At 52.9% G+C, this 23,223-nt stretch overlaps 10 protein-coding genes across 10 annotated transcripts in view; 5 read left to right on the forward strand and 5 right to left on the reverse strand.

Annotated features, from left to right (window-relative positions):
- DACRYDRAFT_23040 (uncharacterized protein) overlaps positions 1-378 on the forward strand; it is a 42,134-nt gene extending 41,756 nt beyond the window's left edge. Inside the window, exon 5 of the mRNA XM_040773066.1 lies at positions 91-378. Coding sequence (XP_040627530.1) covers positions 91-251 — 161 coding nt within the window. The 3' untranslated portion in view covers positions 252-378. The remainder of the gene's footprint in view (positions 1-90) is intronic.
- Positions 379-442: 64 nt separating this feature from the next.
- On the reverse strand, positions 443-1,571 carry DACRYDRAFT_117102 (kinase-like protein; the record flags this gene model as incomplete). Its single annotated transcript, XM_040770320.1, has 3 exons — positions 1,082-1,571; positions 938-1,030; positions 443-880 (listed from the first exon to the last, which is right to left on the reverse strand). The coding sequence occupies exons 1-3, from the start codon at positions 1,442-1,444 to the stop codon at positions 443-445; spliced, it is 894 nt and encodes a 297-aa protein (XP_040627531.1). The 5' UTR covers positions 1,445-1,571.
- A 31-nt stretch (positions 1,572-1,602) lies between these two features.
- Positions 1,603-2,462, forward strand: DACRYDRAFT_23041 (uncharacterized protein). Its single transcript, XM_040773067.1, has 3 exons — positions 1,603-1,876; positions 1,932-2,284; positions 2,350-2,462. The coding sequence occupies exons 2-3, from the start codon at positions 1,968-1,970 to the stop codon at positions 2,381-2,383; spliced, it is 351 nt and encodes a 116-aa protein (XP_040627532.1). The 5' UTR covers positions 1,603-1,876; positions 1,932-1,967; the 3' UTR covers positions 2,384-2,462.
- A 331-nt stretch (positions 2,463-2,793) lies between these two features.
- DACRYDRAFT_117104 (uncharacterized protein) lies at positions 2,794-3,393 on the reverse strand (the record flags this gene model as incomplete). The annotated part of the gene is made up of 1 exon (XM_040770321.1): positions 2,794-3,393. The coding sequence occupies one exon, from the start codon at positions 3,391-3,393 to the stop codon at positions 2,794-2,796; it is 600 nt and encodes a 199-aa protein (XP_040627533.1).
- A 280-nt stretch (positions 3,394-3,673) lies between these two features.
- On the forward strand, positions 3,674-7,708 carry DACRYDRAFT_117105 (phospholipid-translocating P-type ATPase). The gene is made up of 15 exons (XM_040770322.1): positions 3,674-3,877; positions 3,927-4,005; positions 4,051-4,209; positions 4,262-4,932; positions 4,981-5,102; positions 5,154-5,314; positions 5,364-5,471; positions 5,522-5,634; positions 5,685-6,357; positions 6,404-6,492; positions 6,551-6,740; positions 6,791-7,140; positions 7,189-7,370; positions 7,421-7,500; positions 7,554-7,708. The coding sequence occupies exons 1-15, from the start codon at positions 3,737-3,739 to the stop codon at positions 7,685-7,687; spliced, it is 3,252 nt and encodes a 1,083-aa protein (XP_040627534.1). The 5' UTR covers positions 3,674-3,736; the 3' UTR covers positions 7,688-7,708.
- Positions 7,709-10,331: 2,623 nt separating this feature from the next.
- DACRYDRAFT_53858 (uncharacterized protein) lies at positions 10,332-10,640 on the reverse strand (the record flags this gene model as incomplete). Its single annotated transcript, XM_040775207.1, has 1 exon — positions 10,332-10,640. A coding segment is annotated over one exon (309 nt), but the record flags the coding sequence as incomplete, so codon positions are not given.
- A 2,668-nt stretch (positions 10,641-13,308) lies between these two features.
- Positions 13,309-14,504, forward strand: DACRYDRAFT_100736 (3-2-5-bisphosphate nucleotidase HAL2; the record flags this gene model as incomplete). The annotated part of the gene is made up of 2 exons (XM_040767484.1): positions 13,309-13,917; positions 13,967-14,504. The coding sequence occupies 2 exons, from the start codon at positions 13,309-13,311 to the stop codon at positions 14,417-14,419; spliced, it is 1,062 nt and encodes a 353-aa protein (XP_040627536.1). The 3' UTR covers positions 14,420-14,504.
- A 32-nt stretch (positions 14,505-14,536) lies between these two features.
- Positions 14,537-17,185, reverse strand: DACRYDRAFT_53909 (ATP-dependent DNA helicase; the record flags this gene model as incomplete). Its single annotated transcript, XM_040775211.1, has 10 exons — positions 14,537-15,136; positions 15,194-15,586; positions 15,664-15,819; positions 15,865-15,917; positions 15,967-16,433; positions 16,486-16,610; positions 16,659-16,783; positions 16,828-16,947; positions 16,993-17,045; positions 17,100-17,185. The coding sequence occupies 10 exons, from the start codon at positions 17,183-17,185 to the stop codon at positions 14,537-14,539; spliced, it is 2,178 nt and encodes a 725-aa protein (XP_040627537.1).
- A 1,796-nt stretch (positions 17,186-18,981) lies between these two features.
- Positions 18,982-21,899, reverse strand: DACRYDRAFT_23046 (uncharacterized protein). The gene is made up of 5 exons (XM_040773068.1): positions 21,444-21,899; positions 20,971-21,386; positions 20,054-20,918; positions 19,838-19,951; positions 18,982-19,759 (listed from the first exon to the last, which is right to left on the reverse strand). Exons 1-5 carry the CDS (start codon positions 21,688-21,690, stop codon positions 19,629-19,631), a joined length of 1,773 nt encoding a protein of 590 aa, XP_040627538.1. The 5' UTR covers positions 21,691-21,899; the 3' UTR covers positions 18,982-19,628.
- A 1,246-nt stretch (positions 21,900-23,145) lies between these two features.
- Positions 23,146-23,223, forward strand: part of DACRYDRAFT_53924 (uncharacterized protein) — a gene marked incomplete at both ends in the record, with an annotated part of 1,393 nt that continues 1,315 nt past the window's right edge. The window contains one exon of the mRNA XM_040775214.1: positions 23,146-23,195. Coding sequence (XP_040627539.1) covers positions 23,146-23,195 — 50 coding nt within the window. The remainder of the gene's footprint in view (positions 23,196-23,223) is intronic.

Below are 23,223 nucleotides of genomic sequence, written 5' to 3' on the forward strand. Positions count from 1 at the left end.
TCACTTGGACGAAAGAAGTTGAGAGCCGCTCAAGAAAGGTGGGTAATTCGAATCTTGCAGACGAGTGGCGAAAGCTGACCAGTAGTTCAGGTGAAGATTTAGGATACTTCCAATACGGAGGCTCGACCGTGATTGTCGTATTCCCCAAGGGTGCCATGACGTTTGACCAAGATATTCTTGGATACTCCAAGGCTGGTGTGGAGACTCTTGTGCATGTGGGGGATAGGATTGGTGTCGCGGGATCGGCTTGATAACTCTAACAATAAGAAAGAAATTAAAGAGAATAAGTGTTGCGTTGTAGACTTCGACGTAGCTGTGAATGAAATGCGTTCTGTGTGTGATATGTACTCTCTCGACATTATGACAATGGAATATCTCAATGAGTTCGAGGTGGAAGCAAAAAATACAAAGATGGCGATGAGGAGAAAATGCCTCGGTCATTCTACCACTGCCGTTCTTTCTTATCCATTACATAATCAACGGGACCTTTGGTGCGTGCTTGATAATTCCACTCGTCCTCGTTGCGCAAACAGCGCAAAGTGTCCCGTTTCCAGCGACTGAAAAAGATACGCGTCCATCGGGGAGGTGGACCAGATTTATTGATATTTTTGTCGACCTCCGTGAAGATCCAGTCCACCACCACATGAAAATTCTCCATTTCCCCAAGACATGCGTACGCACCACAGGCATCATCCACGTACCATGCGATCGTTGCATCGCGCTTATAGTTTGTGTCAATAAGCTTGGCTCTGCCGAAATCGAGGAAGACAAAGTGCTCTTCACCGTCTTGTTGCCGTACGATGACATTGTTAGGGTGCAGGTCGCGATGGCACACGCCAAGCTCGTGTATCTTGTCGAGACTGGTCAGGAAATCGGACATCTTGTATGCGTCAGAAGACACAGAGAACAGAATGAAAGTTGCTAGGGAGGGACGTACCTTCTTCTGCGCGCCAGGAGTGCGCGAGAGAGGAACGCCGTGTACGTATTCCATGAGATGTCCGTGAAAACATCGACTGTCTTCGAGATTGAACTAAACGGAGTGAGTCCTCGCAATTGCTAATCAACAGCACGCCACACGCACGTAATAAAAGCCATGAGACTTAGGCACAAGAGTGCCTTGGAGTGTCTCCAACCTGGCATATGCCCATGCTTCGCGAACGCAGGCATCTCGGTCCATTTTGTCATCAGGGCTGGGATGATAATGTTTCACGAGTACTTCTTCCTCTGTCAAGTCGGTTGGACCATAGAGGTTGGCACGCCAAACCGTGGCGCGATGTCCAATGTGTAGTGGGTTCAGTAGCATGACGGTACGACCGGAGAGTGGGGATGACAGAGGTACGACAGCATCGTCGAAATAGGGCCATCGCTCACATGGCACAGACGTAAGCTTGAGAAACTTGTAGGCCAATGCTTTTGTGTAATCATCCAAGTCGGCGGCAGACATATCAGAGCGACTGATGTTGGGTCGAAGTAAACAAAATCAGTGAAACCTGTGACGGAAGTAATGGGGTTGCTTCCGTTCCCTCCACAGGTTATGTTGCCAGCGTGTCTCATAATCTCAGCTGCATACGATGTCTCAACCACGTCCATCACCCACCATCCGATACACCACCTACGAGGATCTCATGGCCTTTGTCAATGCTCCACTACGAGATGCAATTACCGATTTGCATCATCCTGATGTCAATGTCACGCCTCACAGCTCATCGATGGATTATGTGGTCGTCAAATTCTATTCACTGTGTACTCCGTTCCAGGACCTGGTCTGGCCCATACTTATAGAAAACAATCCGGGTGTTCGCAAGGTTCTCGAAAGAAAAATACGTTACATTGACAAGCAGTGGAAACACTGTTTGCGGACCGAGGGGGATGTTGCGTAAGAGATTCATTTGTGATCACATAGTACGCTCCTTGATGCTGTGACTTGCCAGAGACGCAATCGTCTTCAATCTCCTCGTTCCCTGTACATGCACAGATACAGTTGCAGGCGTGCTCTTCTCACTGATTATGACACCAATCACATGATAGTTGTGGACCAGATACCAAGGTTGCCTGAACCGGGAGAGCCTGAACTTGGAACAATTACATTTTGCGACTGGTCATCATCTGCAGCCAAAATCCGGGCGAATGTCTTCCTATTGGGTATCATTGGTTTGGTCGCGATGGGTCTCTTGCCCCCAGGTCCACGGATTCTCTTCGATCTAGTGGATTTACGCGACCTGCGCAAAAAGGACGAAAACGCGGATTATTACCCAAAGGAAGATCCCAATGTTACTCCAAAAAAGGTACGTCCACCCTGGCCAGCCCAGTCTTATTTCTACTGCGAATAGTTTGTAAACATTCAGTCAGAACAGAGGAGGCGTTTCGCATCCATATCCGTTAGACTCATTACCGCTGTTAACGCCATGGCCACCGATGTCCTCAGCAAGAGGACAACCACCAGGAATGTATGGGCCACAGCCTAGGCCAACATCAGGAAGAGGACTACCACTAGAATCGTACGGGCCACCACCTGGGTCGCCGTCAGCAAGAGGACAACCGCCGGGAACATATAGGCCGCCACCTGGAACGTCAGGAACAGGGAGGCAGGGGCGTTCGTCATGAAGAGGACTTCCCTATAACGATCCCAACACAAGCAGATAGATATTGTTGGATAGGCATATTGCGATCACGTACAGTTGTAGAATTTCAAAGAATCGATCCTGAGGACCGAATGAGCTGACAATTGTCTGCAACATCTTCATTCATGTTAGCTCACATCTACATGCCGCAAGTTGTGCAGACAGCGTACCATCATGAAGCCTTCTTGACCAGCTCCTTTGACTCTTGCGTCCCCTGTGTTGACGTCTCCTTTGCTTTCCCCACCACATCACGAGCTGACGTCTCCTTTGCTTTCCCCACCACCTCACGAGTTGGCGTCTCCTTGGCTTTCCCCACCACCTCATGAGTTGGCGTCTCCTTTGCTTTCCCCACCACCTCCCGATAAGGCTCAACATACATCACGTTCAACTCGTTCCCATCCAGATCAAACACAGTACACATATACCCAGCCAGCCCATTCATCTGTACTTGTGCAGGTGGCAGGTCACTAGTCGCTCCGGCATCGATGGCAACTTCGTAGAAGGTGTCCACTATGTTCTCTGATGGCGCGCGGAGAGTGAACGAGACACCAGTAACCCATGTCGTGTCACGCTTCTTGACCACCGTGAAGGACGGTGCATCGCGTCCCCATCTGAAACTCAAGGCGGCTTCCTCATCTTGTTGAGGCTTGACGAGCGTCCCAGTTTCGGCGCCCAGGACCTCGAAGAGGCTGGCATAAAATGTGATGGCTTTGGCGAAGTCGCGGACAGGAATTGAGATATTGAGGATGACAGAAAACTGAGAAGAGGTCATCGTAGATGTTGTGGCTCTAAAGAGAAGTCTTGGGTAGTTGGACCAGAAAAAGAAGGCTGCATAGCTATATCTATTCGGACCAGGTAGAGCACAGCGGAGAGTGCAAGTCGTGTGTCAAGTGTCAGGCGCCTGTAAAACGCCGACTGCTCCCGCAGACGACCCTGGGCTGCGTATGTAACCCCTCTTCTTGAACCACCTTGAACGCCGTTAACCGCCAGCCCAATGCATGGCTGACAACATTTCTCTGCATACATTGCGCCCAGGTCGCACACGACGATACGCCCCACTCCCCCTCGACTCGCCGCCGTCACCGGCGCCCCAGCCATCAGGTCGGCGAAAGATCATGGCACGCCGTTTGAAGCCAGGAGATGCGCGATACAGAGATCGACCAGAAGATGAGGAGACACTTTTGGGGACTGATTTGGATGCTGCGGACAATGTCGATCGAAGAGCGGAGATGGAAGACGCAAGAGAGGCTGATGATGTGCGTCATGTAATGTTCAGTAGTGTCACCACGACTGAAGTATCATCAGGGTCAGACGCAGCAGGCTCCCCCACCACCTCCTACGAAAGGCAAGGAGAAGGCTCGTACAATACCATTCCGGCCGCCTGGTAAGTACAATTGTTGATCCTTTGTACCTACTTATTTTTATACAGAGAAGCTGGCTAGTCGGTTTCCGGCCAATGTGGTTCGCAATCAAAAGTACAACCTATTCACCTTCCTACCCCTCGTCCTGTATGAGCAATTCAAGTTCTTTTTCAATCTATATTTCCTGCTCGTCGCCCTGAGCCAATTCATACCTGCCCTCAAGATTGGTATGTACCCTTGAGCAGCTCAAACGTTGACGTCTTATTAATAGCGACCTAGGGTATCTTGCAACCTACACTGCTCCTCTGTCCTTCGTGCTCTTAGTTACGATGGGCAAAGAAGCATACGATGACTACCAACGCTATCTTCGGGACCGGGAATCCAATTCGGCAAAATATCTTGTTCTGGATCACTCTTCTGATCCTCTCCCCTCCTCACCTTCCTCGCAGTTCCCCTCCCATCCATCTACGCGAGCAACACCTTCCTCAAAACTTAAAGTGGGCGACCTTGTCGTGTTGGAGAAGAATCAGCGCGTTCCAGCAGACATGGTTCTTCTCCGAACATCAGATCAGGCAACCGGTAGCTGTTTCATTCGTACGGACCAGTTGGATGGCGAGACGGATTGGAAGATGCGAATAGCTGTCGGCGCAACGCAGGCTTTGGCAACTGATTCTAAACTGCTTGATCTTGAGGGCGAAATCTTTGCCGATGCCCCCATCAAGGATATCCACACATTTTTTGGTACTGTCAACCTGCATGCTGGTAGGGCGGACGCCTTGACAACCCCCCTTAATGCCGAGAATGTGCTCTGGGCCAATACTGTACTTGCTGCTGGTTCTGCGATTGGCTTCATCATCTACACAGGAGCAGAAACTAGGGCAGTCATGAATACTAGTCACCCCGAAACCAAAGTTGGTTTGTTGGATCTGGAAATCAACAGCCTATCAAAGGTAGGGACATGAACAACATCACCATATCTGCATTAACTGTTTTGGAAGATCTTGTGTGCTGTCTCCCTCTCCGTATCATTTGCAGAAGTAGCCATGAACGGCTTTCGTGGCGCGTGGTATATCTACGTCTTCCGATTTCTGGTTCTATTTTCCTCGATTATCCCTATAAGGTATGCCTGACGCATTTCGTATCGTGGCAATGCAGGACTCACATTCACTAGTCTCCGTGTGAATTTGGATATGGGAAAGACTGTGTATGCATATCAGATACAAAGCGACCCCGAAATTCCTGGGACCATCGTGAGGACGAGTACTATTCCGGAAGAACTTGGTCGCCTAGAATATCTCCTTAGCGACAAGACGGGGACGTTGACTCAGAACGGCATGTCCATCAGACTTTTTCCTTCCTAATTTGCTTATGCAGTTGTTAGAAATGGAAATGAAGAAGCTGCATATGGGTACAATGTCTTATGGTGCTGACTCCATGGATGAAGTTGCTCACCAGCTTTCACTCTCTTTCGGTGCCACGACAGAACAGGGTTCGTCTGTCCTCAAAAACCCACAATCACCTCGCTGAGCGTTCTTCTAGCTCTGAAGCGTGCAGGAAATACGTTTACCGGTGCTGCCGTTGCCTCCAGAGGCCGACGTGACATGTCAACCCGCGTCCGTGATGTCATTCTCTCGCTGGCGCTGTGCCACAATGTAGAGTTCTCTCCTGATAATCGATGGTGTCCGATTAACTCTACCTCTAGGTCACGCCCGTCAGCAATGATGATGGAACCGTAACATATCAAGCTGCGTCACCGGATGAAGTTGCCATTGTGAAGTTTACGGGATCGGTTGGCCTGACGCTTAACCATCGAGACCGGACCCGCATGGACTTGCTCACCCCGGACGGTACCACTCTTACGTTCAATATTCTGGAGATCTTCCCTTTTACGTCTGAGTCGAAGCGTATGGGCATAGTTGTGCGCGAAGCCGTTTCCGGAGAAATCAGTTTCCTGCAAAAGGGAGCTGACACCGTCATGGCAAAAATTGTGCAGCGCAATGACTGGCTCGATGAGGAATGTGGAAATATGGCTCGTGAAGGTCTGCGAACGCTCGTAGTCGCAAGAAAGAAGCTGTCGGAAGAAACGTATGAAACATTCCGACGACGATATGATGAAGCCAGCATCAAGATTGAAGGACGCAGTGAAGGCATGTCTCAAGTCATTGCCGAGTTCTTGGAGAAGGATATGGAATTACTTGGCCTTACTGGTGTGGAGGATAAGCTACAGGATGAGGTCAAATCGACCATTGAGCTGCTACGGAACGCTGGAATCAAGATCTGGATGCTTACGGGGGATAAAATCGAGACCGCCACTTGTATTGCTATCTCCACCAAGTTGGTTGCACGCAATCAGTACATACATCAAGTCGCAAAGCGTATGTTACTTCCAGGATTTGTGAGAATGTGCTTATTTCTTTCAAGTGAAAACCCACGACGAAGCACGCGATCAACTGCGATTCTTGCAGTCAAAACCAGACTGCTGCTTAGTCATCGATGGAGAGTCACTTCAGGTACGGGTTTGGCGACCATTAAATTGGTCCACATGCTCATGCTCACGATTGGCAACAGCTTATGCTAACTATGTTCAAACAAGAGTTCATCGAAATCGCTACTAAACTCTCTGCTGTCGCTGCTTGCCGTTGCTCTCCCACGCAGAAGGCTGACGTTGCTCGGTTAATTCGACAGCATACGAAGAAACGAGTGTGCTGCATTGGCGATGGTGGAAATGATGTCAGCATGATCCAAGCAGCCGATGTCGGTAAGTTCATATTGGTAATCCTCCCTGATGTTTCTCTGATGTTGCGAAAGGAATTGGCATAGTCGGCAAGGAAGGAAAGCAAGCGTCTCTCGCTGCCGACTTTTCTATCAACCAGTTCAGCTATCTTACAAAGCTCCTCGTCTGGCATGGAAGAAACTCTTACAAACGATCTGCCAAGTTATCACAATTTGTCATCCACCGGGGCCTTATTATCGCTATTGTCCAGGCGGTCTTCTCGGCTATCTTCTACTTCGCCCCCATAGCAATCTATCAAGGCTGGCTGCTGGTCGGTTACGCAACCGTTTATACAATGGCTCCTGTTTTCTCTCTCGTCCTGGACCGTGATGTGAATGAAGATGTTGCTTTGTTGTATCCTGAGCTGTATCGTGAGCTTACGAAGGTAGGGCTTACTCGCCTTCGCAGATTCCCAGGCTTATCAAACAAACAGGGGCGATCATTGTCTTTCAAAACATTCTTTTCATGGCTGATGATCAGCATATATCAAGGTAGTGCGATCATGATCATGTCACTTGTGTTATTCGAGAACGAATTCTTGAATATCGTGTCAATCTCATTCACCTCTTTAATCTTGAACGAGCTTCTTATGGTTGCAGTATCAATTACAAGATGGTAAGCTTTCCCTTGTTGCCCTTAGTCTAATTGCTTACGCATTTCAATAGGCATTCGCTCATGATCGCTTCCGAAGTCGTCACCTTCCTTATTTATGCGGGAAGCATCGTGTTTCTTCCAACATATTTCGGTGCGTGATAGTGCTGAAGCTGTGTTCTTGCTGTCTCACTTCTTCAATACCAGACCTTTGGTTTGTTCTTTCGCCGAGATTTTTCTGGAAGGTAGCTGTGATTGTGGCTGTCAGTTCACTGCCCTTGTATATTGTCAAAATTGTCCGCAGTCGCATTGCTCCCTCAGCGTACACCAAGTTATCATAGGATCCCGGATACCCCTGTAATGTATTGCCCATAGATTGCCTCTTAATGCGTCGATCGTACATATGATGCCTCAACCAACTAATCCATCATAGAAGACGTCCGTGATAGGCTGCCTCTTAAACACTAGGAGAAGAAAGTGCGCAATGTACGGTGCCCACAATGCAGACACAAAACAGGAGGACTGGCTAGAGCCTTGTTCTGTGCACAGAAGCCGAGGCAACAAAGATATCCAGTTACATGTTCTGATCCTTCGCAGCAGCGACATGCAATGCCGACATTATTTCTTGCGCCTACCATGCTTGGTGCACTCATAACGCAGTTCTGGATTTCAAAGACATTGAATTGATGAAAGGAGAATGCAAAGGAAAGCTTGACAGGTTACGGCTAGTGGATCAAACAAAACAATTATAGGAACAATCATATGCGTGCAACGGGCAGTCAATCATCGAGTGCTAGGATCATGGTGGGGAGATGGCGTAGTGAAGGGATTTGGGAGCCCAAATGGTGTGTTCATGATGGGGCTCGTGAGATAGGGTGCAGGAGGGGCCCCAGGTGCAGGTGAGAAGGAACTTCCAGGAGCGACATTATTTCGGGTGCCAATCGCACCAGGACCTGAAGGAATACCCACAGGTCCCCACCGATTGTCCGAAGTAAGGCCTGCTGAATCCCAAGGGTTGGATGCCGGGCGCGAGCTGAGGTCCCAAGGTGGGAGCGTGACCGTATTCTTCCGCTTTGGCATTCCAATGAGTTCATCGTTTGCATCGATCAAGCCAGACAAGGCGGAGCTTCCAGCCTTAGGGGGCCCTATCGGGTCTCCCGCCAATGCAGCACTTCCTTTCGCGGGACTCGCACTGCGACTCGACAGATGTGCGTCGGAGTGAGATCCAGAGGGGACTGAAGCGCCAATTACACCGGGACGCACACCGATGGGGGCGATCGGTGCGATTGGAGTGATATTCGGACGCTGAATGGCTGCAGAGAAGCCAGAAGCAGTCGGAGGTCGAGCCACAGGATCACCGGAAGGTCGACGCATGTGAGAACCCGGGGCAGAAGACAGCGAAGATGATGCTGGAGGAGGAATGCCTGAGATGTCCAGGCTGCCGATTCGCAAATCATTCATACCAGCGGCAAGTTGACCGACTCCAGGACCGCCGCGAGACACGCCAATGGGAATGGATGCAGATGTTTGTCGCGGGACGGAAGTATACGAGGAGCGATCGTACAGGTCCGGTGGCTCGAAGTGCGGCCTTCCTACAGTCGGCGACGCAGACATTGGGCCCATTTGACCATGCATAGACATTGGACTCACGTTGGTCATTCCGAACGGTTGAGGTGTCAGGGAAGGTGTAAGCCCACGAGGTGGCATCATCTGTCCGTTCACTCCAATCGGGAAAGACAGTGGCGGTCCACCATGCATGGTTTGTTGCATGAACGGCCCTCCAGGTGGTAGTCCGATCGGCTGAGGTACACCCGGCGGCGCCATAGGCATTTGCGGAATAGGTTGATTCGGCATCGGAGATGGCTGAGGTGGAGAGGAGACTGTAGATGAAGATGCAGTGATAACTGTTGGCCGTGTAGGCTGTCGCACAGGTGTTGCGATGGGTGCGGGTGGCTGACCTGGGGGACGTTGCTGAATTGAGATAGGTGTGATGGGTTTGGGCGGAGTCGTGGAGTTTGAACCAAGGGTAGGAGCGTTCGGCTTGCCCTGAGGTTTGCGAGGGGCAGAGGGACTAGCAGAGGACGATCCACTGGCACGGGCCTGTGTAGAGATGGAACTGGAAGGAGAGGGGCGGGTTGCCACCACTGGAGGTTTGACAGGTTGCACTTGAACAGAAGGACGGACAGGCGTCTGCGCTATCTGAGCCTTTGCAGCAGCAGCAATGCGTGCCTTCTCCTGAGCTTCCTTCTCCTTGGCTTCCTTCTCCTTGGCTTCCTTCTCAGCTTTCTCTCTAGCCTCCTTCTCTCTAGCCTCCTTCTCTCTGCGTTCCTTCTCCACCCTTTCGCGTTCCTCCCGTTCCTTTCGTTCTTTCTCGTGCCGAACCTCTTCCTCTTTAGCCCTGCGCTCCCTCTCTTCTCTCTCCCTACGCTCTCGTTCCAAGCGTTCTTGCTTTACACGCTCTTCTTTCTCTTTCTTCTTGCGAGCAGCCTCAGCCTCGCGCTCACGTTCTTCCGCGACCCGCTTCCGCCGCTCTTCATCCTTTCGGCTCTTCTCTTCTTCGCGAGCTTTCTTCTCGGCTTCTCGTTTCAGCCGCTCTTCATCTCGCTTCCGCCGCTGTTCTTCCTCGAGCGCCTCCTGCTTAGCCTTGGCAGCAGCATCCTCCGCAGCCTTCTCAGCATCCCGGCGAGCTCGCTCTTCTTCCTTGGCGTGCTTTTGCTGCCTGTACCATCATTGTCAACAGGTCGCCCAGACGAGTCAGGCAACAGCTCACTTCTTCTTGTCCTTCTTCTTTTGGTTCTCTTTCTCCTTCTTCTCCCTCCTCTCTCTCTCCAGCTTATCTTCCTCCTCGAGCTCTCTGAGAAGTTGGCTCTGCCGCTCTTGTGCTACACGCTCGCGATATGCTTGCAGTACACGCTGCTCAAACATGCGCGCAGCAAAGATCTGGAACATGCGACGGCCCTCTTCCATTTTTTGCTGTTCAGTGAGCTAGAGATCCATCCAGTCAGGTTCAGAACCCTTAAAGGCAGCGTAAGTCACACTGACCTCCTCCTCCTCCTCTTCCTCTTCCTCGTCTTCTTCCTCCTCATCTTCATCCTCTTCATCCTCTTCATCTTCGTCCTCCTCCTCCTCATCACTCTCGTCCTCACCCACAGCAGCAGCAGCCTCCTTCTCGCGCATCATCCGCCGCTTCGCAAGCTGCTCCATCATCTCGAGGAACTTCTGCCCGTCATTCTTGAGCAGATCATCGGCGACGGTGAGGATGCCTCCTGGGTCTCCACGTAAGAACGCGCACAAAGGTAACGCAAACACGCGAGATCAAGTCAGCAAATGATGGCTCAAAGCGCGGCAAAACCAGACTCAAAGCGCAAGCTGGGGCGCCGTGTCCCTCGAAAGAGGAAGAAGGGACAACGAATAAAGGTAAGAATTAGGTACACACCTTTGACAGTCAGGCTGTTCCCAAACCCGAAGACGTCGCCGTTGACAGGCTTGGCAGGATCAGCTTTCCTCCCAGTGCCCTTGCGCGTCCGCGGCTTGTCAACAGCATCAACATCGTCCTCATCGACGTCCTCTTCCTCTTCCTCCTCGTCATACTCGTCCTCTTCATCCCCCTCCTCTTCATCATACTCATCCTCTTCTTCCTCATCATCAAACTCGTCTTCCTCCCCCGGTCCCGCCGGCGGACGCGGCTGAGCCAGCGCTTTCCGCGTCTGGGCCGCAGTCTTGCCCACCTGACCCAGCACGGGCGCGCCGTTCTTGTCCAGCTCGATGCTTCCGGGGAATGGCCCTGGACCGGGAGGAGGGACGACCCCGCCAGAAAGGAGAGACTCTTCCTGCTTCTTGGCGTATACCTCCAGCTCCAGGTAATATTGATCATACAGTGACTCCAGCTCTGACTCGATCGCATGCCTGTGTGCGGATGAGCACGCGGCATGCCACACATATCAGGTTGACTCACCGTTTTCTGCCACAGACCGCACACGAACAACTATGTTTCTGCTGCTCCTTCATCTTCTTCAGCACAGTCTCCTTCTCGATCTTGACAAGCGCGCGACGCTCGTGCTCCTGCAGACCTAGCCAGAAGTCCTTGATTCGCTCGCGCTCTTCCTGACTGTTCGTATTCCAAAGTTTGCTACTCTTCGCAGGGTCCGCTTTGGTCACAGGCGCCGCACCGGAATTATGGTGATCAATTGGGTAGTTGAGCTTGGAATTGGGGCGCCTTCCGGCGCTGGCAGGCGGTGCGGGGGACGGAGCAGGAGGTGGATTGGGAGGATAGGCCATTGGTTGCTTTCCTTGTGCTCTCGAGCTTGGCTGACGCGTAGGCGGCGCAGGGTGTACTGCTGGTGCAGGTGTGGGTGTAGAAGGAGGAAGAGAATGGGCGACTGTAGGTGGGGGATTTAAGTGCGGGTGTGTGGTGGGCACAGGAGGCACCGGAAAAGCAGGAGGAGCGGTGGGAGCGATGACGGGAGCAACTGGCTGAGTGGCTGCCACAGGCACTTGGACTTGTGGCGAAAATACATCACTTCCCTTCTTCTTTTTCTTCTTCTTGTTTTTCTTGCCACTCAACGAGTCGTTGTCACCATAGTTGCTACCATTTCCATGAGGGTAGACGGTAGCTTCGTAGCTGACGGTGAACTGCGAGCCACGGTCGGTGATGACATCCACGTCGACGTCAACATCCAGATCATCCGGGTCGACATCGTCGTCGCTCTGATATCCTGGCACGCTCTCATCGTACGCGTCAGGGTTGTTCGCGAAGGTGTTGAACATCTGTATGTCCGCGGCAGAGAGGTGGTCAAGCGGGTGGTCACCGACGGGATGGCTGGTCGCGATGGGGAGGCTTTCGAGGGCAATAGCGGCGAAATTAGGATCGCTGAGCATGCTGGGATCAGGTGGGTAAGAACCAGGGAACGCGCTTGCAACGAGGGATGAGAGGCTCCTGCTTTGTCGGCACGCAGGACAGTCACAAGCTTGCTGAGCAGCCTGGAGCCAGGCGTGTGTCTGAAGACGGAAAGAGTTTTGAGCTGCTGGTGCTACTACGCCCGATCCGGCGCTCTTGGTGCTTGTGGGGAAAGGGAGGATGTTGCGCACGTATTGCTGGAGATGGAGTGGCAAGGAGGACCAGTACGCGTCCTGTTCGGCGAAAGATGGGTCTGACTCGAGCCGCGTGTACAGGTCGTTTGCGGTCATAAGCAGCTCTGCGTGCGTTGGGTGCGGCTGGGTGTTATTGTTGTGGTTGTGTAAGAGACCAAAGGCGAGAGCGTGTAGGCTATTCTGGCCTGATGAGCGCAGAGAGAGAGGGAGCGCGATGTGAGCAAGCGGTGAACGTGGACGCTGTCCAAACACAAAGATAGACGTACGTGGATCAGAACCAAATGTGTCCATACTCATGCCAATACTGGCCTCTTCCACTCGCTCCTCCCTGTGTACGCGGTATGCTCCTACACTCTTCTTCCCCTAGAGTCTTGCCACTTTCACGGTGTATGACGCTGGTGCCAGTCCACAGCCTATGTCTAGGTATCCTCTCCGCAAGTATCGCAACCCAGTAGGTAAAAAGTAGTACTGCCTTTGTAGACTGAACAGTAAAGCAGTGAGTGGAAAAGGTCGAGGAGACTGTCGATGAGAAGACTGTCCTCTGTACGAAGGTGACCAAAATGATAAAGTTGGACGGGAACGGAATGAAAATGGGAACGTGAATTGCTCCCGTTCAATGGATTACATAACACTTTATACTTTGGTCTATGAACAAAAAAAAAGTTAATAAACACAGTGTATACACAGTGCATGCACATAAGTAACTTACACCAAATTCACTCATAATAAAATACCTTTATTATTGTCTTTTTAACAATGAATTTACCTTGCCACATGGCACTTGCCAATATTACTCACGTGGTAAGATCATACCATCTCTCAGGGAACACCGCCCTCAACCAGGGCTCTCAGTCCTCTCCTAGTGCCAGCAATGTCCTTCGCCTTGGAAAAACAAGTCGCCATCTCCGCCGTACTGAGGGCATGCCGACTTACATCGTCGGTATTCACCAAGCTCGTCACGGCGGAAACGGTGACCAAGAACGACAAGTCTCCTGTGACGGTGGCGGACTATGCCGCTCAGGCAGTGATCAACACCGTCCTTTCCCGAGCGTTCCCAGAGGATGCCATCGTGGGGGAAGAAGATGCTGGGGTGCTGCGTAATCCAGGAACAGAAGAAATCGTCCAGCTAAAAGCACACGTCGTAGCACTGGCAAACGATGCACTCTCCACCCCAGCAAACAGCGACGAACTCCCGGCATGGAGTCTAGGCAGCCCTCGCACTCCCGAACAACTGCTCGACGCTATCGACAGGGGCCAGTACGCAGGTGGGCGTACGGGACGTATGTGGGCTCTGGATCCGATAGACGGGACGAAGGGCTTCCTTAGGGGAGGGCAGTACGCTGTCTGCCTTGCGCTGATCGTGGACTCTGTTGTCCAGCTTGGAGTAATGGGATGCCCCAACCTTCCTGTGAACGCCGACAAGCCCGAAGGAGAAAAAGGCTGTTTGTTCGTCGCTGTCCGAGGCGAGGGCGCAACCCAAGTACGCATTCCCTCTCTCTCAATTCCGCAGTACTGACTCCAGCAACCAGCGTTCATTCACCTCCCCCACACTTCACAAACTGCTCATGCCCACCGTTCCCCCCGAGTCATACCAAGTCCTCGAATCGCTCGAAGCCGCGCATTCCTCACACTCCTTCTCCTCCCTCTTCAGTAACAAGCTCCACATCACCCGCCCTCCGCTGCGCATGGACAGCCAAGCGAAGTACTGTTCTCTCGCCCGAGGGCAGGGGGCGATCTACCTCCGTATGCCGACGGGCGTGGGGTACAGGGAGAAGATATGGGATCACGCGAGTGGGAGCTTGCTCGTACAGGAAGCTGGGGGGCTCGTTACGGATGGAAGGGGACTGCCGCTGGACTTTGGACTGGGGCGGACGTTGGGAGAAAACTTTGGCATCATCGCTGCTAATAAGGAGATACACCCTAAGGTTATAGAGGCGATCAAGGCTATCCAGGAAGAGGAGTCGAAAGGGAAGTCTGGTTGACCAGAGTACGAGTATATGGTGGGATCATGTTGCAGGTATAGAACAGATACAATGTTGTTGTACAATGATACCGAGAATAAGAGAGAGCAGTATTAATACTTTCCTTCGAGTTCGCCATCAGGGGGAAATAACATACACCTCCTGCCCGTCCTCCCAAACCGCCGTAACACCCTCAATATCGTCCATGTCCGAGTTCTCATACACATTCGCATCCTTTCCTCCGCTCCCATTCCCCTTTCGCCTCTTCGCCTGCCGCCCAGTGCCACCAGTGCCATTAGTACTTGGAAGCCTCCTCTTCCCTCGCATATCCAGCTGCCAATCATCACCCTCCACGATATCCGTCTCCTCCGAATCAGGCTCAACGAGCTCAACGTCACCGTCGTCCTCCTCCTCCTCATCGCCGTACACGTCCTCAGGGGGATACTTGCTCGCCCGAATCTTGCCCTTCCTCTCCGGTACCCAGCTATCGTCGACCTTCGCCTGCTTCCCTTTTGCCCCCATACTCACCCTTGCCTTCCTCGGCAGAGGGAGTAAGAACACTCCTTCCACTTTCGGTCCTTCCCTCTGTCCCGACCGTACAAGTGCAAGAGGAAGCCTCGTCAGCCTCGCAGCTCGTAACCCAGGTGAGAGGTAGACGTTAACAGCATACGCAGTCTGGTGGTAGTCTTCTGCCAGGTACCGGTCGAGTATCAACTGAATTGTGAGGAATTCGACGTCCTACCCCGTCCGTCGTCGTCAGCCCACCCCCGCTCTGGGTATATGCCATATACGCACGTCTTTGCTCAAGTCTACTTTCCCACCTAGGGGCTCCAGGTCCAGCTCAGACTTTTCGGACTTCCGCCTCTTCCCCTTTCCCCCTCCCGAAACAGCAAACGCCCCCCCTCCCAACCCCCTCGCCAAATCCGCAAGCATGCCCACCGTCACCCGTCCCCCCTCCCTACATACCTCTTCTACAACTCTGAGGATCTGCCAAGCCTGGAATGTCACGTCTTTCCGGCTGACGGTGCTCGGCGGGCGCAGGCAGTTGTCGCAGTGCCCACAAGGGGCGAGGGACGCAGGCGCGGAGGGGTCTTCCCATGCCGCCGTGGCCAATTCGGAGGAAGCGGAGAAGTACCTCGCGAACAGCAACTTGCGGCAATCGGTCAAGTTCTGCGCAAAACGTAGCATCTCATGCACTACAGTATAGCGTCAGCGGGGCCCTTCATTAATGGAACACATGGATGAATGATGAATGATCGATGAACGAACATACATTTCTCTTGTCCCTCGACTTCGCCACATATCAGCGAGCTGAGACGCGTCGCGTCCTGCCCTCTATAATACAATACACAATCCGCATGCTTGCCATCCCGTCCCGCCCGTCCAGACTCCTGGTAAAACCCGTCGAGGCTCTTCGACATCTGGTGTCATCAGCACTGCCCGATATTCAACGACGTCATACGCACCGAATGATGCAGTACGAAGCGGACGTCGCCTTTATCGATCCCCAAGCCGAAGGCTGAGTGTATTTGATAAGCGGAGCTGAGCTTATCAAGGAAAGGACGAACCAATCGTAGCGCATACGACCTGCACCTGGCCGGTTCTCCACCGCCTGTGGATGCCCTCCTTCTCCGCATCTTCTACGTCTGCATGATATACCCCTGTCCTGATCTTCCCTTTGCTGGCTTGGGCGATCCCATCCGCGACCGTCTGTGTGTCCTTCTTCGATAGGCAGTATACGATGCCCGACTCTCCCCTATGGTGAGCAAGGATATAGTCCGCCATAGCCTGGATTGCTCCTGCCGCAGAAGGCGGTTTGGGGAGAACGGAATAATGCAGGTTGGCCCGGTAAAGAGGAGAGGAGAAGTACACCGTCCCGCCGTCCAGGGGGGCGGAGGTTCCGTCTACTACCGGGCGGAGCTTGAGGATCTTGAGCAGGTCTTTGAGTACGCTCGGAGGACAAGTGGCGGAGAGAGCAAGGATAGGAACGGAGGGGAAGAGCTGGCGCAGGATGGAGAGTTTCTTATAATCCGGTCTGGATAACTCAGTGCTCAGTATATGCGCGGGAATGTATTGGCTAGGCTTACCGGAAATCATGCCCCAGGGAAGAGACGCAGTGGGCTTCGTCGATGACGATCCTCGCGAGCCTTCCGTCCAGAGCCATCTTCTCCATAAGACTCATGAACGTCTTGCTTTTCGCGATCCTTTCGGGCTGCATACACTTTATGAGCAGTGCACGACTTGTGAGAGAAGCGCATACAGTCACATAACAGAGCTTGATCTCCTTCTCCTCTTGCTCTCTCGCATGCTTCTTCTTCCCCAGCCGGTTAAATACCTCCCTGGACTCCTCCTTCTTCGTCCCTCCAGTAAGCATCACCGCCTCCACTACGTTGCATCAGCAGCATTCGCATGAAAGAGGAAGCGCGTACCTCCCGCTTCGCGCAAATGCAATATCTGATCTGTGATGAGCGACACCAGAGGGGAGATAACGACCGTCGTTCCAGGTGTCAAGAGCGCCGGAAGCTGGTAAGTGAGAGATTTCCCTCCTCCTACGTACTCTCAGTTTTCTCCTAGCGCCAAGGTCAGATACGCACCAGTAGGCATGACACAAACGACGTCCCTCCCGTCCATGTTAGCGTTACACACGCTGCATATATTTAGCTTTTTCCTCGTTCAGAGCTCCCAGGAGGGAGAGACCGACCCCTTTTGGCAGAACCGGAAGTCCTGGATTCCGAAGACCTGTTTGGCTCTGTGAAGAAGCTCTCCACTCCATTCAAAGTCGTCCATGTAATTCTCCCTCCTCGTTTTGCCCTTTCCATTCGCATTCGCATTCGCATTCTTCGACCCGGCAGCAGCGCCAGAAGCAGTCAACCCCAAGTCCTCAAGTTCGCGTAACACAGCGGCTTTCTCATCTACCAAAGACTGTCGCAGTACTCGGAGCTTGTCAATGTCCCGATCTACACTGGAGACTTCGCTGTCTAGCGCTGTGAGCCTTGCTTTGAGCGTGGTGCGATGGGTGAACCCAGAGCCATTCGAGGAGGCCATGAGCGTGTGTTTATATTATCTCCTTCTGTTTTCTGTGCACTTTTAGCTGCAGTCAGATGATATTATAAGTTAAGCAGTCATGCAGTTACCCATAACAATCATCAAGCAATACCTCGCGGTCTCTCACCAAGTCACGTTTGTTCTCTCTTCGGGAACCCTTGTCCCACACGGGCGTTACTCGGTTAAGCTTCAGGGACGAGGCCCCTTACCCGTTATCTCTCGTTCAGCCTCCGCTGGCATGGAATTTCTTTACACGGACTAAGACGGGGAAGAGGACGATGACGTGGATTGGAAATAGAAATAGAGTTGCTTCCGTGCACCGAGGGGAAATCTGTCCTGTGAAAATCCTTCTTACACTTACGCTTGGTGGATGGTGATGGTCTGTGCACTTGACTCTCTTACTCGAACAATGATATTATTGATACAAATTGTTAAATAATATCAATGGGTATAGTAACCAGTTAATTCATTCGAGTAAAAGGCTATGAAAGATGGTCTGTACAGACGCCCGAACTGCGATTCCCCTGTGAAATCATTTTCAGGGCCCCTGTTCCCATCGACCCATCCAGTCAGAGGGCACATCACTTCGCACGCTCATCGCAACCCAACACGGCTTCCCTTCCATCCACCACCATCCCCAGCGCATATCAATTCGTTGCTCCCCTTTGCCTTCCCCCGCATTCAATTCAACTTTAAACAAGTCTATTATCATCCCCGTTTCGTAACACTAGGCAACACGTGCACTGGCTAGATCATTCCGGCGCGCTTCTGCCGCCTTCTTACTGGTGCACCGGTCAAGCCCGTCTATCTTCTCACACAAGAAATCATATATAACCCCCCCTTGTCGCCCTTTCGCATCCCCCCCAACTACTTCTTCACAACCCTTACAAACCCAGGTAACCACCAACAACGACAACAACAACACCTCCCAAAACAACATGAACAACTACGCGCTCCCCCTGCCCGCCCCTCCTCCAACCCCAGTCCCCTTCTCCCCCACAGGTCCAGTCAAAGCCCAATCCTTCCCCCTCCTCTCCTGTCTAATCCGGCAAAACCACCAATGGGCGCAAGACGTCAAAGCCGTCGAAGCGGACTTCTTTGAGCGCTCTGCGCTGGGACAGACACCGAAGATCCTCTGGATCGGTTGCTCGGACTCCAGAGTGCCTGAGACGGTCAAACTCGCTTCCCGCCCTGGGGAGATATTCGTACACAGGAACATCGCCAAGTGAGCTGTCTACTGTATCCTTGCACCCCCAGTTCTGCTAACGCTGTATAGCCAGTTCCACCCGACAGACGACTCTGCCCTCTCCGTGCTAATCTACGCCATCGAGCACCTGCACGTAGAACACAGTACGTCCCCTCCCCTCCCCACCTTCACAAGTACATGTACCAACCCCTTACAGTCATAATCTGCGGGCACACCTCCTGCGGCGGTGTAGCCGCCTCCTACTCCCTTTCCCAAGCTGAGCAGTGCTCCCACCCCTCAACCCCCACCCCCAGCAGCCCCAGCAGCCCCAGCAGCACCACCCCCCTAACACGGTGGCTCGACCCCCTTCAAAACCTCTCCCGCTCGCTCGGTCTCCCCTCCCAGCCAGAAGCGCTCGCCCTCCCCTTACTGCTAGACGCGAGCGTCAAACAGCAAGTGAGGCATGTAGTGCATACCAGTATCGTACAGAACGCTTGGAAGCAGGGGAAGAAGCTCTGGGTGCATGGGTGGGTGTACGAGGTCGGGACGGGGTTGGTTCGGGATATGGAGTGCAGTGTCGGCCCGCAGGACGGGCCGCTCATGAAATGAGCTCCTGCGCCCCTTTCGCTTTCGCTTTCCCATCGCCATCCCTTTCCCTTTCTGACCATACCCTTCCCTCCCTTCCCTTCCCTTCCCTCCCTTCCCTTCCCTTCCCATGCCCTTTCGAACCCCAAACCCTCCAGGGACGGACAGATTATGCCGTGCCCTAGAGGGAACACTGTATCGTTGTTTAAACCGCCTTTGGTCCGATTCCAAGAAAAGAAACACAACCAAAGTAGAAAGTAGAAAGTATATTTGTAGCTAGACACTCTCGCTCTCTCCCCAATATTCCCCTGACAACAGAACGTAATATGACCTCGTTGACCCCTTCCCACAAGTGTGATGCCTTCCTTGCTGCGCGTTCCCGTCTCCATCTCCCTCCCATCTCCGAGACATCACTCACTCGCAACCTGGGTTCTTGTATCGCCGCAACGCGCGTTCTCTCGCCTCCTTATGGTCAACAATCGGTGCCGGATACCCAAGTTTCTCGAATTCCGCGTGTGGCATATGCTCCCATGGCGCATACAGCACTGCGGAACGGAAGAACGAATATCAATGCCTGATCAACCGACTCCGCCCGATCAATGAGCGCCAAAGAAAGGACATACCATTTCCCTTCAGCTTGCTCAGTTCGGGGACGAACTGCCGGATATAGTCACCCGAAGGGTCAGCTTTTGCTGCCTGGCTGACAGGGTGGAAGATGCGGAAGTACGGTTGCGGATCTGTTACGGTTTGGAGTGCAGTCAGTCAGTCAGTTCAGTCAGCGTGCATGCATGTTCAACAACTTCCGGGTGGAGGGGAGTGTACTGCTAATGCTTGCTTACCTGTGCCGGTGGACGCAGTCCACTGCCAACCACCGTTATTACTTGCCAGGTCTCCGTCAATGAATGACTGCATGAAATAGCGCTCTCCGAGCCGCCAGTCGAGCATGAGGTCCTTGACGAAGAAACTGGCCGCAATCATCCTGGAACGGTTGTGCATCCACCCCATCTCATTACACTGCCGCATCGCCGCATCCACGATTGGATATCCCGTTTTACCATCTTTGAACGCCTGCAGGTTTTTCGCGTCCGTTTCCCACTTGACCGTGTTGAATTTTTCTAGGAAAGGACGGCCCATCGACACCCGGGGGAACGCAGCGAGGACATGGGTGTAAAAGTCCCTCCAGGCAACTTCCTGCGTCCACATCTGCGCACCGTCCTCCCGGTTGCTCGCTTCGAGTTTCTTACGCCCGCTCAGTGCTAGGACCTGGCGCAGGCATTCCCGGGCTGAGATGACCCCGCTGGCGAGGTACGGGCTCAGCCTGGAGCTGGAATCTTTGTCTGCCCTGTTCCGGCCCTCGCCGTACTCCATGATCCTGCTGTGCTTCAGGTCGTCCACTTCTCCAGAAGCCAGTACGCCCTTCCCACCCCCGAGCTGTTCTTTCCTTGCTTTGGTGTGCAGGAACCGGCGCAGTACTTCCGAAGCTACGTCTTCCCCTTCAGGCCAGTACAGCGCCATCTTCTCCTTGTCCTTGCACTCAAAGCCGGGTATATACTCCGGAATAGGCGTAGGGTTCTTCAGCAAGTCCTCGAGCTTCGGAGTGAGGGAAACCGTGTTCTTCTTCACCGGAGTCGCGCATTCCAGAGTGGCCGAATCCCCCTGTACCACCGATATCCAATTGCGCAAAAACGGGCTGTAAACGGTATACTACCGCCCGTCAGCATCAGCCTGAGCCCTCGATCCCAACGTATGCACGCACAGGCTTGTCCTGCTTCGTGAGCACCTTGCCGGGCTGGACGATACACTTGTCGTGTATGAACTCGCAACGGATGCCTTTTTCCAGCGCGAGACGGAGGGCCCGCTCGTCCCTCCGCAACTCGTCCACTTCGTATTCCATGTTCGCGCATACCGTTACGGCGCTGTACTCCTGCAGGAGGTCTACCAGTTTCTGGGGGAGAGAGTGCCGCGGCTCTATGCTGGCTGTGTAGAGGGGGATGTCGAGAGAGGACAGGGAGGCGCGCAGTGAACGGAGGTTGCGCAGCATGAAGTCTATACGCCGGGGAGAGCGGTCGTGTGCTTCATAATCTCCTGGAGAGAAGAGGAAGACTGTCATGAGCGACAGCTTTCCTTCCAAAGCGATGGACGCAGCGAGTGAGAAGGCGCGGTTGTCCTTCACTTTGTATGTGCACTTTCAGTGCCCACCCTGCTCAGACGGAAGAGGGAGAGACGTACAGCGCATATCCTCCATGCGCATCCAGTAGACCACACACTCACCCTCCAACTTCCCAGGTGGGCGGCGGTCAAGCGCCCGCTCTAGGATAGAAAGTGGAGAATGGGCGTCTACGGCAGCTGCAGCAGAGGCACTAGCGATCTTGTCCTTTACTTCAGGGGGATCTGAGTGTCCGTGGATGGTACGCGCGCGTTTGTTAGGAGAGGAAGAGGCTGGCGCTGGCCGTTTTCCGTTCTTGTTCGTGTTCATGTTTGTGTTCTTGTTGGCAGATGCAGTAGTTCGGATTACCATCCCTCTCCCAAGTCTAGTAAAAGGAGGACAAGAACGTCCAAAGTGGGAAAGTAGCATATCCTGTCCATTCCCAATTGTGGGTTTATATATCCCTCAGTAGTGGATGTCCGATCTCGAGGAAGAGAGAGAGGCGCAAAGAAGTGACGATCGGATGAAATGACGTCACCCTACGTCTTCCCCTGCAGAAGTTCTGGATGATCTGGATGAGTAAGGATATGCGCTATTGAAGGTTACTCGACCTGGAGTGGGAGCTACTATATGTGGGATGAACAGGTGGGCGCTTAAACGCACGTGCTTGGTGTATGAACGTGCTTGACTCAAAGTTCGGTGTTTCGTTCCTCGTTGTAGGATACTTCTACTTGTACAGTGAGAGTATGTCTAACGTGGACATGCCCCACTACGTTACCTCTCCTCATCCTCTAGTCAACCTCCTCCCCGTCATTAACATGCTCAGTGCCGGCGCTTAACCATCCGATGCCGTCGGACCCTCTTCGGCCTTACCTCTTCAACTCCTCAACCACGTTCATTTCCTTTCATTTACTTCACTTTTCTTTTCTTCTAGGATGCAGCACTGGTAGCTCACACCGAGGAGGTTGGTATTGTGAATGAAGTCGGAATTCCGTGCGAACGTTATGTAGCCATAGCCAGCGACTGCACTCGAAACCGGAAATCTAAGCTGGTAGCTTAGGGTTACTCGGGTTTCCTGACAGCACCAACTCGGCAGGGGCGCCAACGTTCCCATAGAAGGGAAATGCATGTTATTATCCGGGAATATCGTGCTAGGCTGTGATAGTTCTAGGCCTTATGTTGATGTAGTTGCAGAAGTAGTAGAAACAGTAAAAGTAGCCGCATAGGAAGAGACAAACAAAGCGCACCGCCCCTCAAGTGCGCAGGGTTTGGAAGAGGCATTGAGCGCATCCATCAGTACGCTCTCACACTCCTCGCCAGCAACTCCCTACAGCACACGTATACTCCAATTCCAATTCTAACTTAGAAACTAACACTCGACTACCGTATCACCGTTATACGTCGACATCGACGCTGGTGAGGGTAATCGCGATCCAAAGTCAGAGTGTTATCGTCAGACGTCTGACCAGCGTGCAGGGCCACTAGCACAACTTCTCGCCAGCAGCTTCACTTACACTTCGACCCCGAGAGCATCGCACGCACACCACACCATACACAGCCAAAGCCAGAGCGGCATCCCACTCCTACTCCTACTCCCTCCTTACCTCAACTCTTCGTTCAAGAACGACCGTCCCCGTCCCCGGACGTCAAAAACTAGCCAAAGCTGGTCCTTCCGCAAGATGTCATCTTCTCAGCAAGCGGTAAGTCCAACTCTGAGCACAAACAGCAACAGCAACAGTGCTCTAGTGCGCAACAGTCGACGCTCCGTGCTCACTTGAAGTTTAGATAAGGCGAAAACTTGTCATCGTCGGTGATGGCGCGTGTGGGAAGACGAGGTGCGTCTCTCGAGGGGGAGGGGGGGGG

The sequence above is a fragment of the Dacryopinax primogenitus genome, assembly GCF_000292625.1.
Source record: "Dacryopinax primogenitus strain DJM-731 SS1 chromosome Unknown DACRYscaffold_12, whole genome shotgun sequence".
NCBI lineage: Eukaryota > Fungi > Basidiomycota > Dacrymycetes > Dacrymycetales > Dacrymycetaceae > Dacryopinax > Dacryopinax primogenitus.